This window comes from Somniosus microcephalus, chromosome 32, assembly GCF_052327205.1.
Source record: "Somniosus microcephalus isolate GS21.2 chromosome 32, FLI_Smic_1.0, whole genome shotgun sequence".
Classification (NCBI taxonomy): domain Eukaryota; kingdom Metazoa; phylum Chordata; class Chondrichthyes; order Squaliformes; family Somniosidae; genus Somniosus; species Somniosus microcephalus.
In genome coordinates, this window is record NC_141018.1 from 15,371,750 (window position 1) to 15,385,549 (window position 13,800).

The 13,800-nt window shown below is 43.7% G+C and overlaps 1 protein-coding gene across 1 annotated transcript in view; it reads left to right on the forward strand.

The window, feature by feature from the left end:
- The window catches only part of LOC147097290 (fibrillin-1-like), a 465,058-nt gene that overhangs the window by 217,371 nt on the left and 233,887 nt on the right, over window positions 1-13,800 (forward strand). The window contains exons 10-12 of the mRNA XM_085972115.1: window positions 592-816; window positions 918-1,055; window positions 5,139-5,258. Of these exons, the coding sequence (XP_085828241.1) occupies window positions 592-816; window positions 918-1,055; window positions 5,139-5,258 (483 nt within the window). The remainder of the gene's footprint in view (window positions 1-591; window positions 817-917; window positions 1,056-5,138; window positions 5,259-13,800) is intronic.

A 13,800-nucleotide genomic window follows, 5' to 3' on the forward strand; every position in this document is an offset into this window, starting at 1 on the left:
GTGCTAGTACATATAGAATTACTTTGAGCAGATTTCATGACTTCTCTTGGCTTGAAGTGCAACGGTGATATACTTGTAATTAAATAGTAGATATTAATGGGAGGAAATTACTCATTGCTATAAATTAAAAGCATGTTCTTCTTGAATACCTCTGATGTTGCTACACGAACGCTTAATATGCTTGTATATCCTTTCTCTATCTGTCATTTTAATGTGGTAGTGAACAGCATGTCATACAAGCATAATTAAATATTCATGCATTAATATTATCAGTAGTAATTTTAGTTTACAATGACCAGAGCAATACTTGCTCTCCTTGTACTTCAACATGAAGCAAAACAGCTGAAAATGCTGTTGCCACTTTTGTGCTGGTGAAAAGTATTAGCTTCTGTGAAACAACTTTGGACGTTTTTCTATGTTAAAGGCTCTATATAGAATTATGAAGGCTGCTTTATTGGTGATGTGTTTGTATGTTAGCTGAAAATAAACAGATAATCAAGTCACTATAAAGTCCAATCAGTTGAAAGGTTTTTGTCTTTATCTGTGATTCATCTAAATATATTGACCATAACTTTACCTTTACACTTTCAGATGAATATCTCAAGTTGTGCATTAGTATTCCTCGGACTGATGGTCGACCTAGCATTGGACCCGATGGTCGACCTAGCATTGGACCCGATGGTCGACCTAGCATTGGACCCGATGGTCGACCTAGCATTGGGCCCGATGGTCGACCTAGCATTGGGCCTGATGGTCGACCTAGAGTTGAGCCTGATGCTGGAACTAGAAATGGGCTTTATCCTCAGCCTGAGTTTGGTAAGATGGCATTACCATTACTATCATCCACAATATTTGTTTAAATATTTGTTAGCTATATCTATTACTTCATTCTGAATTTTCCACAATTTCTGTTTCAGGCCCTTTGAATATGACTGAATACTGCCAGTTTTATAGAAATCTCTGCTTACATGGACGCTGCATTTCCCTTCCCGGACCTAGTTATCGCTGCGAGTGTTACATGGGCTATAAACTTGATGCAAGAGGAGAATGTATTGGTATGATTCAAACGACTGTGTTGGAGTGCGTTTATGTTCATCCCAATGTGATGTTGAGTGTCTTTATGTTGATTCTAGTGTGATGGAAAAGGAGGAAGGGTAGCCCTGATAATAAAGGATGGGATAAAGACAGTAGAGAGAAAGGGTCTTCGCTCTGAAAATCAAAAAGTAGAATCAGTTTGGGTGGAGCTAAGAAACAGGAAGGGGCAGAAAACATTGGTGGGAGTTGTTTATAGGCCCCCAAATAGTAGTTGTAATGTACGGCAGAGTATAAATCAGGAAATTAGAGGTGCATGTAACAAGGGTAATACAGTAATCATGAGGGACTTTAATCTACATATAGACTGGGCAAACCAAATTTGCAGTAATAGTGTGGAGGACAAATTCATGGAATGTGCAAGATAGTTTTCTAGATCAGTATGTTGAGGAACCAACTAGGGAACAGGCTATTTTAGATTTAGTATTGTGCAACGAGAAAGGGTTCATTAATAATCTTGTAGTAAAGGGGCCTTTAGGGAAGAGTGACCATTATATGATAGAAAATAATTTTACATTCAGTTTGAAAGTGACTTGGTTAGGTTGATTTGGCTATGATAAATTGACCCTTAGTGTTAGGGGATTAAATACGTGGGGTTACGGGGATAGGGTGGGATATGTGTCGGTGCAGGCTCGATGGGCCGAAATGGCATCTATCTGCACTGTGGGGATTTCTGTGATTGCTGTGACTTAGTTAAATCTGAAATTAGGGTCTTAAATCTAAACAAAGCAAACTACGTAGGTATGAGGGGCGAGTTGGCTAAGGTAGATTGGGAAACTACATTAAAAGGTATGACAGTGGACGAGCAATGGCTAGCATTTAAAGAATTAATACATAATTTACAACAAATATACATTCCTTTTAAGGCACAAAAACCCCACAGGAAAAGTGGTCCAACCGTAGCTAACAAAAGAAGTTAAAGATAGTATTAGATCAAAGGAAGAGGCTTATAATGCTGCCAAAAAGAGTAGTAAGCCTGAGGATTGGGTGGATTTTAGAATTCAGCAAAGGAGGACCAAGAAATTGATAAAGAAAAGGAAAATAGAATATGAGAGTAAACTAGCATGAGACATAAAAACAGACTGTAAAAGCTTCTATAGGTATGTAAAAAGGAAAAGATTAGCAAAAGTAAAAGTGGGTCCCTTACAGGCTGATACAGGAGATATTATAATGGAAAATAACGAAATGGCAGAGAAATTAAATAAATACTTTGGCCGCGATTTTGCCGGTGCTCAGAGGGCGGGTTTGGAGGCAGGTCAGAAGTTAAATTCGTTTTGATTGACGGCGGGTTCCGATTCCGGCATCAACCCGCCTCCAAACAGCTTTCCCAAGTGTCGGGTCTCCGATTTGCGAATGGACCCAACACCTAGCGGCAGGAAGCGGATTAAAGGCAATTACCTGCCTATTAATAGGTACTTGCCAGTAGTTGTCAGCCTGTTTTTGGATTTTCCCACTTCTGGGTCAGCTTTCCTGACGTCCGGACACAACGCCAGGTAAGTGTGGCGTGTTGTGAGTCTGCTGTAATGTTTGTGGAATGATGACAGCTGCAGAAGTGGTGTGAAGGATCCAATGTTGCACATGGTGAGTTTCAGAGGAAAGAAAATGTTGGGTACTGCATTTTTAATACATTTACAGATTTCTTTAGCTTACAAATTTTTTAATCCATGTCCAGTGCCACCTCATTGGGAGAACCTCTCTCACCAGTGACAGATCGCTTCTGTCACCTCACCTGCAGCTGCCATCAATTCCAGCCTATGAAGGGAGTCATTGGAGAGCCTGTGTGCAAGAGGTCAACTTTTGTGCAATGATTGTCAGTGTTTTCAGCACCTCAATGCTGTCAAACACTGAGAAATCAACTGTCAAAATAAAATTGTGCATGGTCCCTTTAAGGAAACCAACAGATGACGCATCATCAAATAACGTCATCTGACCTGCTTCCTGTTAATTGGCCGGCAAGTCTGCAGGGCGGGCTTAACAAGGTCAATCAAGGCAAAATCACGTCTGCAGAGCGGATACAGCTGGGGGCAGGACTGGAAGCCGGAAACCAGCTGTCCCGCACTCAACCCGCCTCCATTAATAAAATCATGGCCTTTGTGTCTGTCTTCACGGAAGAAGACGCAAAAAACTTCCTGGAAATAGTGGACAACCAAGGGTCCAGCGAGAATAAAGAACTGAAAGATATTAGTATTAGTATAAAAGTAGTACTGGAGAAATTAATGGGACTGAAAGCCGATAAATCCCCTGGACCTGATGGCTTACATCCTAGGGTTTTGAAAGAGTTGGCTATAGAGATAGTGGATGCATTGGTTGTCATTTTCCAAAATTCCATAGATTCTGGAACGGTTCCTGCAAAGTGGAAGGTAGTAAATGTAACCCCACTATTTAAGAAAGGAGGGAGAGAGAAAACGGGGAACTACAGACCAGTTAGCCTGACATCAGTAGTAGGGAAAATGCTAGAATTTATTATTAAGGACGTAACAGGGCACTTAGAAAATAATAATAGGATTTGGCAGAGCCCACATGGATTTATGAAAGGGAAATCATGTTTGACAAATCTATTAGAGTTTTTTGAGGTTGTAACTAGCAGAATAGATAAGGGGGAACCAGTGGATGTGATGTATTTGGATTTTCAGAAGGCATTCGATAAGGTGCCACACAACAGGTTATTAAACAAAATTAGGGCTCATGGGATTGGGGGTAATATGCTAGCATGGATTGAGGATTGGTTAACGGACAGAAAACAGAAAGTAGGAATTAAATAGGTCATTTTCGGGTTGGCAGGCTGTAACTAGTAGGGTACCGCAAGGATCAGTGCTTGGGCCTCAGCTATTCACAATCTACATCAATGATTTGGATGAGTGGACCAAATGTAATATATCCAAGTTTGCTGCTGATACAAAGCTGGGTGGGAATGTAAGTTGTGAGGAGGATGCAAGGAGGCTTCAAGGGGATATAGACAGGCTAAGTGAGTGGGCAAGAACATGGCAAATGGAAAATAATGTGGAGAAATGTAAAGTTAATCCACTTGAGGAGGAAAAATAGAAAAGCAGAGTATTTTTTAAATGGAGAGAGATTGGGAAATGTTGGTGTTCAGAGGGACCTGGGTGTCCTTGTACATGAATCACTGAAAGTGAACATGCAGGTACAGCAAGCAATTAGGAAAGCAAATGGTATGTTGGCCTTTATTACAAGAGGATTTGAGTATACAAGTAAATACGTCTTACTGCAATTATATAGGGCCCTGGTGAGACCACACCTGGAGTATCGTGTACAGTTTTGGTCTCCTTGCCATAGAGGGAGTGCAACAAAGGTTCACCAGACTTGTTCCTGGGATGGGGGGATTGTCCTATGAGGAGAGATTGAGTAGACTAGGCCTATATTCTCTAGAGTTTAGAAGAATGAGAGGCAATCTCATTGAAAGATACAGAATTCTTACAGGGCTTGACAGGATAGCTGCAGGGAAGATGTTTCCCCTGGCTGGGAGTCTAGAACCAGAGGTCACAGTCTCAGAATAAGGGGTCAGCCTTTTAGGACTGAGATGAGGAGAAATTTCTTCACTCAGTGTTGAATCTTTGAAATTCTCTACCCCAGAGGGCTGTGGAGGCTCAGTCGTTGAGTATATTCAAGACAGAGAGCGATAGTTTTTTGAATATTAAGGGATATGGGGATAGTGCAGGAAAGTGGAGATGAGGTAGAAGATCAGCCATGATCTTATTGAATGGCGGAGCAGGCTCGAAGGGCCAAATGGCCGACTCCTGCTCCTATTTCTTATGTCGAAGTGGGTTTGTTATTCCCAATATGATGATGGAGTGTGTTGATGTTAAAGGCAGTGTAATGCCAGTATCTCTGTCACATTGTGTATATTAATTGGTACCTTTTTTTATAGACAAACATATTCAAATATATTTATTTAGTGATATGTTAGGATATACTTACTGTGTGCTATGTATTGTTACATTTTTAAATGTTGTCGCCGCTGAACAGCCATCTTGCTAATATCCAAAAATTAAACTAGTTCTGTATAACTCATATTTTCTTTTAAACAGATATGGATGAATGTATAAGCAACCCCTGTATGCATGGGGATTGTGTGAACACACAAGGCTCTTACTTTTGCCGTTGTCATTCTGGATTTCAGAGCACTGCTACTACAATTACTTGTGTCGGTATGTTATATTTCCATTTTGGTTTCAATACTGAAATTGGAACAATGGTTTAATTTTGAAAGAAATTGTTGCTTTCCAGTACTTCACCCAAGTGCCCATTATTACATAGAATTTACAACACAGAAACAGGCCATTCGGCTCAACTGGTCTGTGCCGGAGTTTATGCTCCACACGAGCTTCCTCCCATCCTACTTCATCTAACCCCATCAGCATATCCTATTCTTTTCTCCCACATGTACTTATCTAGCTTCCCCTTAAATGCATCTATGCTATTTGGCTCAACTGCTCCATGTGGTAGCAAGTTCCACATTCCAACCACTCTGGGTAAAGAAGCTTCTCCTGAATTCCTTATTGGATTTATTATGGCCTATCTTTTATTTATGACCCCTAGTTTTGGACTCTCGCACAAGTGGAAAAATCTCTACGTCTACCCTATCAAACACCTTCATAATTTTAAAGACCTCTATTAGGTCATCCCTCAGCCTTCTCTTTTCTAGAGAAAAAAGCCCCAGCCTGTTCAGTCCTTCCTGATAGTTATAATCGCTCAGTTATGGTAACATTCTGTTTGCTAATGCCTTCAATCAAGCTTTGACCCTGATTTAGAAAACTGAGTCTGAGATTCACATCACAATGTTACGGTTTTCCTATAGACAACCATAGTTTGATTACTATAAGCAACTGTTGTATGATTTAATTATCTACTGTTAAGATCTAAGGCCTAGAAATTCAGTTGGCTGCGCCAGCCGTTAGCACCTTAGGAGGAGTAGATCTCGAGCGCTAGGCGCTTAGTGCCTGGGCGCAGTGCGATCTGCGCCTCGCCCCAACTTCAGTAGACATTTAGCGCCGGCGCAAAGTCATTGCGCGCGCAGATCATGACGTCATTTTGTCGTGCAACGCCCTTTGTGCGCCCGGAACCGGAACTTCACTCGCGCTGCCCCATTGTGCGCCTGGCGGCCTGAACGACTGTGAAGTGGAACGGTACACAGCCGAGGCGGGCCGCGGGGAGCGCAAATTAAAGGGCACTCCTGCAGTAGAAAGAGGAGGGGGACTGGGACTGTCTTAGGGCGATGCAACACAATATCGTCGAAGGGACTCCCGCCCCAAACGTGGCTAGACCAGAGGGTTAGGGGGCTAGTGAGGTTAATTATAGATCGCTAAGTCTCACATCAGTTCCAAGAAAATTGCTTCAAACAACGCTGAAGGAAAGCATAAGGGATTACTTTCAGAGACATACGGGGAGAAATTCGGTTGATAGTGCCACCGATTAATGCCTAAAGAGGCCGAGAAGTGGGGCGCTAGCCAATTTCCAGGCGGCACAGCGCCTCGCCCCATATTGAGCATGCATTTAGCGCCGGCGCTAAATCTTAGCACCCGCTCATGAGCGCAGGCTGATTATGACGTCATTTGAGTGTGCAACGCCTTTTGGGTGCCCCGGACCGGAAATTCAGTGGCGCCCCCCTCCGTAGCGCCTGGCGCTAATAGTGACAGCTTACCTGGGCCTTACCAAGTCACTCTCGGGCTGGAGGAGCGTTATTTAAAGGGGACTGGTGTGGTTTAAAAGCGGCAGCCATTTTTGGATCACAACTGCCTCGAGAGCTACAAAGAGTTGCTGAGCTGCACACTGAGAGCCATTTGACCACTGAGCCAGCGCAGGCAGACGATCTTCAGCCTTCTGACCATCACCTTGCTGTTGGTGAGCCTTGACAACAGGGAACCTTCCTGTGGGCACTTATTATGGGGGCTGCATTGGAGGGGAACGTCCTGCTGCTGAATCATCTGGAAAGGGCACTGAGACGCTGGGAGAGGGGGGCGGGCATGGCCAGACGGAGGAGGGCCAACAGACGTCGCCACAGCAGACCTTACGCTGGCAGGGTTATCCGACAGCAGTTTTCCTACATGAACATGCCGGAGGAGCAGTGTGTCAGAAGGCTGCGATTTAGAAAGGAGGTGGTGACTGAGCTGTGCCAGCTGCTTCAGCCAGATCTGCAGCCTCAGATAAGGTGCAGGACATCTCTGTCGGCGGCTGAGATGGCAGCTGCTGGCCTGAACTTCTACGCGAGCGGCTCTTCTCAGGCTGCGCGTCAGAGGCTGATCAGAAGTAGCTTCTAGGCCCCTCTCACGGAATGCTTGCTGCCATTCCAAGAACAGGAATGGAACCGGTCTGATACCCCCAAGCCTGTGAAAGGCAAGATGCATGTAAATAGCAGGCATGGCCATTGTAAATGAAGAAAGTGTTTCATTACACAAAATGTGGTTCCTTCAAACATGAGCAAGCTATGGCAACAGAAAGCAAAACTAATACACTGACACATAACTGCCTCTCACACCCGGGAGACTGTCCAAAACATAAATCACATACCGACCATCTTCCTTGGCCTTGATTCCACTGCGCCAACCAAAGCACCCAATGCCCCATCAGTGAGGCGTTCCGCCCTCTGCCTCACCCTTTCTATGTCTTGCTAGGCTGGTGCGCCACAGGTAGGCTCCCACCGCTTTGAAGGCCTACAAGGCAGTGAGTGTGTCTGGTGATGCCAATTGACCTGCCCCTTTAAGAGCTGGCCGGCGCCACTGTGTCTCAGGGAAAGTGATTATTGACACCCCGCGAAATTGGGTTGCGCCGCCGGGTTAGCACCTTAACAGTAGCGTGCAGTGCCTGATTTAGCGCCGCAATCACCTTTAGGGGCGCTGCAACCCAATATCGCGCTAGGCGGCGCTAAATTGCGCCTGGCGCTAAACTTTGCACATCGCCAGGACTAGCACCCCAAACGCAGCTATACCGAATTTCTAGGCCATAGATTGCTGGGAGATAACTAGGCTGGCTTTAGGAGTGGGAAGTTATGTTTGACATACCTATTAGCATTTTTTAAGAACTCACACTTTGTGGATAAGGTGAGAGAGTGAATGCTACTCATCTGGGTTTTATAAAGGTATTTAACTTTGTCCCACATAAAAGCACCCTGCTTAAAGTTCAGGCCCATGAAATAGATGGAAATTTATTGAATTGAATTCAAGAATGGTCAGTTGAAAGAAAGGAACTAGTAGTGAATGGAACAACATCTTTTTAGAGTTGTTTGTTGATTAAGTGATACAGGATTGATGTTTGGACTATTCATAGAATCATAGAAACTTACAACACAGAAGGAGGCCATATGCTTTTTTAACCACCTTATTAACTTGCCGTGCCAGCTTTAAGAGTTCATGTTTATGGACACCAAGGTCTCTCTGCTCATCTTCAGTTTTCAAATTCGTGCCATTTATAGTACACTGTCTTTCCATATTAGTCCTCACAAAGTGCAACACTTCACACTTCTCCGCATTGAACTCCATCTGCTGTGCTTCTGCCCATTTCACCAACCTGTCTGTCATCCTGAAGCCTATAACCATCCTCATCATGATCATCTACTTTGCCAAGTTTTATATCATCTGCAAACTTTATAATGCTGCTCCCTACACCCAAGTCCATTGCTGTTTATCCTTTTTATAAATGATTGGAATCAGTTCAAATGTGTCAATATTTGCAGATAATATCTAAATAGGAGCAGTGCAGAATGATTAGGACCAATGCATGCAAATTCCAAAGGATTTAAAAATGCTGGGTTTGAAAGCTAAAAGTAGCCTATGGAGTTTAATGCAGGTAGAGGTAAAATAATGAGTTTAGGCAAAATTAAAGGTAAAGTGGAAAATATTCTTGATAGAAAGATACTGGCAATATCAGAGGAGGAGAGAGATCATGGAATAATGGTGGGGAGATCACTACCACCATCATCCTAGTGTTTACCAGTAACAAAGTAAATAAACGAAATATTAGACGGTGTAATTAAGGGTATAAGACTACATAGTGACTAAAGTGTCCAGTTTTAATTTCCCCCCATCTACTTTAAAGGTGATATTTTGTAACTGGTGAGGGTTCAACGGAGGGCTCCAAGCTTAATACCAGAATTTAGAACCGAGATAGAATCATAGAATGGTTACAGCATGGAAGAAGGCCATTCGGCCCGTCGAGCCCATGCCAACTCTCAGCTAGTCCCACTCCCCTTCCCTTTCCCCGCAGCCCTGCAAATTTTTTTCCTTCAGATACTTATCCAACTCCCTTTTGAAAGATAAAATTGAGTCTGCCTCCACCACCCTTTCAGGCAGTGCATTCCAGATCTTAACCATTCGCTGTGTAAAAAAGTTTTTTCTTACGTCACCTTTGGTTCTATTGCCAATCACCTTAAATCTGTGTCCTCTGGTTCTCGACCTTTCTGCCAATGGGAACAGTTTCTCTCTATCTACCCTGTCCAGACCCCTCATGATTTTGAACACCTCTATCAAATCTCCTCTCAATCTTCTCTGCTCTAAGGAGAACAACCCCAGCTTCTCCAGTCTATCAACATAACTGAAGTCCCTCATTGCTGGAATAATTCTCGTAAACATTCAATGGAATCTGGAACAGTACCCATGGATTGGAGGGTAGCTAATGTTACCCCACTATTCAAAAAAGGTGGTAGAGAGAAAACGGGAAATTACAGACCGGTAAGCCTGACATCAGTAGTGGGGAAAATGCTAGAGTCCATTATAAAAGATATAATAGCAGAGCACTTGGAAAACAGTGACAGGATCGGACAGTCAACATGGATTTACAAAAGGTAAATCGTGCTTGACTAATCTACTGGAATTTTTTGAGGATGTAACTGGTAAAATAGATAAGGGAGAACCAGTGGATGTGGTGTATTTGGACTTTCAGAAGGCTTTCGATAAGGTCCCGCATAAGAGATTAGCGTGTAAAGTTAAGGCACATGGGATTGGGGGCAAGGTATTGACTTGGATAGAGAACTAGTTGGCAGACAGAAAGCAAAGAGTTGGAATAAATGGGTCTTTTTCCGAGTGGCAGGCAGTGACTAGTGGGGTACCGCAGGGATCGGTCCTTAGACCCCAGCTATTCACAATATATATTAATGATCTAGACAAGGGAACTAGATGTAATATCTCCAAATTTGCAGATGACACAAAGCTGGGTGGGCGTGTGTGCTGTGAGGAGGATGCCGAGAAACTCCAGGATGATTTGGACAGGTTGGGTGATTGGGCAGAAGCATGGCAGATGCAATATAACGTGGATAAATGTGAGGTTATCCACTTTGGTGGCAAAAACAGGAAATCAGATTATTATCTGAATGGCAATAGATTGGGAGAAGGGGAAGTGCAATGAGACCTGGGTGTCCTTGTGCAGCAGTCGCTGAAGGTCAGCATGCAGGTGCAGCAGGCGGTTAAGAAGGCAAATGGTATGTTGGCCTTCGTAGCAAGAGGGTTTGAGTACAGGAACAAGGATGTCTTGCTGCAGCTGTACAGGGCCTTGGTGAGACCACATCTTGAGTATTGTGTGCAGTTTTGGTCGCCTTATCTGAGGAAGGATGTTCTTGCCATAGAAGGAGTTCAGCGAAGATTCACCAGGCTGATACCTGGGATGGCAGGAATGACGTATGAGGAGAGATTGGGTCGATTGGGCTTATACTCGCTGGAGTTTAGAAGAATGAGAGGGGATCTCATTGAAACTTATAAAATTCTGACAGGACTGGACAGACTAGATGCAGGAAGGATGTTCCCGATGGTCGGGGCGTCCAGAACCAGGGGTCACAGTCTAAGGATAAGCCATTTAGGACAGAAATGAGGAGGAATTCCTTCACCCAGAGAGTGGTGAACCTGTGGAATTCTCTACCACAGAAGGCAGTAGAGGCAAATTCATTAAATATATTCAAGAAGGAGTTGGATATATTTCTTAAGGCTAAAGGGATCAAGGGGTATGGGGAGAAAGCAGGGACCGGGTACTGAATTTGGACGATCAGCCATGATCGCATTGAATGGCGGAGCAGGCTCGAGGGGCCAAATGGCCTTCTCCTGCTCCTATCTTCTATGTTTCTATGTAAGTCATTTCTGCACCGTCTCTAAGGCCTTCACGTCCTTCCTAAAGTATGGTGCCCAGAATTGGGCACAGTACTCCAGTTGTTTTATAAAGGTTCATCATAATTTCCACACATTTGTACTCTATACCTCTATTTATGATGCCCAAGATCCCGTAAGCCTTTTTAACTGCTTTCTCAACCTGCCCTGCCACCTTCCAACGATTTATGCACACATACCCCCAGGTCTCTCTGTTCGTGCACCCCCTTTAGGATTGTACCATTTAGTTTATATGTCCTCTCCTCATTCTTTCTACCAAAATGCATCACTTCACACTTTTCTGCATTAAATTTCATCTACCACGTGTCTGCCCATTTCACCAGCCTGTCTATGTCTTCCTGAAGTCTATCACTCTCCTCCTCACTGTTCACTATACTTCCAAGTTTTGTGTCATCTGCAGATTTTGAAATTGTGCCCTGTACAACCACGTCCAAGTCATTAACATATATATCAAGAAAAGCAGTGGTCCTAGTACCGACCCCTGGGGAACACCACTGTATACCTTCCTGCAGTCCGAAAAACAACCATTCACCACTACTCTCTGTTTCCTGTCACTTAGCCAATTTCGTATCCAGGCTGCCACTGTCCCTTTTATTCCATGGGTTTCAATTTTGCTGACAAGCCTATTATGTGGCACTTTGTCGAAAGCCTTTTGGAAGTCCATGTACACTACGTCAACCACATTACCCTCATCAACCCTCTCTGTTACCTCATCAAAAAACTCGGTCAAGTTGGTTAAACACGATTTGCCTTTAACAAATCCGTGCTGGCTTTCCTTAATTAATCCACCCCTATCCAAGTGACTCTTGTTTTTGTCCCTGATTACTGTTTCTAAAAGCTTATACAACCGAAGTTAAACTGACTGGCCTGTAGTTGCTGGGTTTATCTTTACACCCTTTTTTGAACAATCGTGTAACATTTGAATTCTCCAGTCCTCTGGCACCGCACCTGTATCTATGGAGGATTGGAATATTATGGCCAGTACCTCCGCGATTTCCGCCCTCAATTCCCTCAGCATCCTAGGATGCATCCCATCCGCTCCTGGGGATTTATCTACTTTAAGTACAGCCAGCCTTTCTAATACCTCTTTATCAGTTTTTATCCTATCAAATGTCTCTACTACCTCCTCCTTCACTATGTCTATGGCAGCATCCTTGGTGAAGACAGATGCAAAGTACTCATTTAGTTCTTTTGCCATACCCTCTGCCTCCATGCATAGGTCTTCTTTTTGGTCCCTAATCGACCCCACCCCTCCTCTTACTACCCTTTTACTATTTATGTGCCTATAGAAGACTTTTAGATTACCTTTTATGTTGGCTGCCATTCTATTCTCATATCCCCTCTTATTTTCTTTTTCATTTCTCCTCTGACCTTTCTATATATATATAGCCTGATTCTCAGATGAATTTGCAACCTGACATCTGTCAGTCATTCACGCTCTTTTTATGCTTCATCATATTCTCTATCTGTTTTGTCATCCAGGGAACTCTGATTTTAGTTGCCCTACCTTTCTCCCTCGTGGGAATGTACCTCGACTGAACCCGAACTATTTCCTCTTTAAAGCCCATTGTTCCACTACAGTTTTGCCTGCCAATCTTTGATTCCAGTTTACCCAGACCAGATCCATTCTCATCCCACTGAAATTGGCCTTCCCCCAAACATTTTTACTCTAGATTGCTCCCGACCTTTTCCATAGCTAATCTAAACCATATGATATTATGATCACTGTTCCCTAAATGTTCACCAACTGACACTTGCTCCAGTTGACTTACCTCATTCCCCAGAACCAGATCCAGCAATGCCTCCTCCCTCGTCGGGCCGGAAACATACTGATCAAGAAAGTTTTCCTGAACACACTTCAGAAATTCTTCCCCTTCTCTACCCTAAACACTTATGATCCCAGTCTATATTCGGATAGTTGAAGTCCCCCATTATTACTACTCTATAGTTCTTGCACCTCTCTGTAATTTCTCTGCAAATTGGCACCTCCATATATTTCCCACTATTTGGTGGTCTATAGAATACACCTAGTAGTGTAATGGCACTTCTATTATTTCTTAACTCTAGCCATATAGATTCTGTCCTTGACCCCTCCAGGACATCCTCCCTCTCCAGCACTGTAACATTCTCCTTAAACAATACTGCCACACCACCTCCTATCTTTCCTTCCCTATCTTTCCAGAACACCTTATAACCAGGAATATTTAATATCCAATCCTGCCCTTTTTGAGCCAGGTCTCAGTTACTGCCACAACATCGTATTCCCATGTGGCTATTTGTGCCTGCAGCTCACTTACCTTGCTTACTGCGCTTCGTGCGTTCACATACATACACTGTAAACCCATCTTAGACCATCCTGTATTCTCTCTTAGTTGGACCCCACCTAATATCTTACTATTTCTTTAAAGCTCTCTGCCTCTCCCAATCCTTTGAGCACTTTATTTCCCCTTTCTAATGTTACATCCTGGTGCCCATCCCCCTGCCAAATTAGTTTAAACCCTCCCCAACAGCACTAGCAAACTTCCCCGCGAGGATATTGGCTCCGGCCCTGTTGAGGTGCAACACGCCAGCCTGTACAGGTCCCACCTCCCCGAGAACCAGTCCA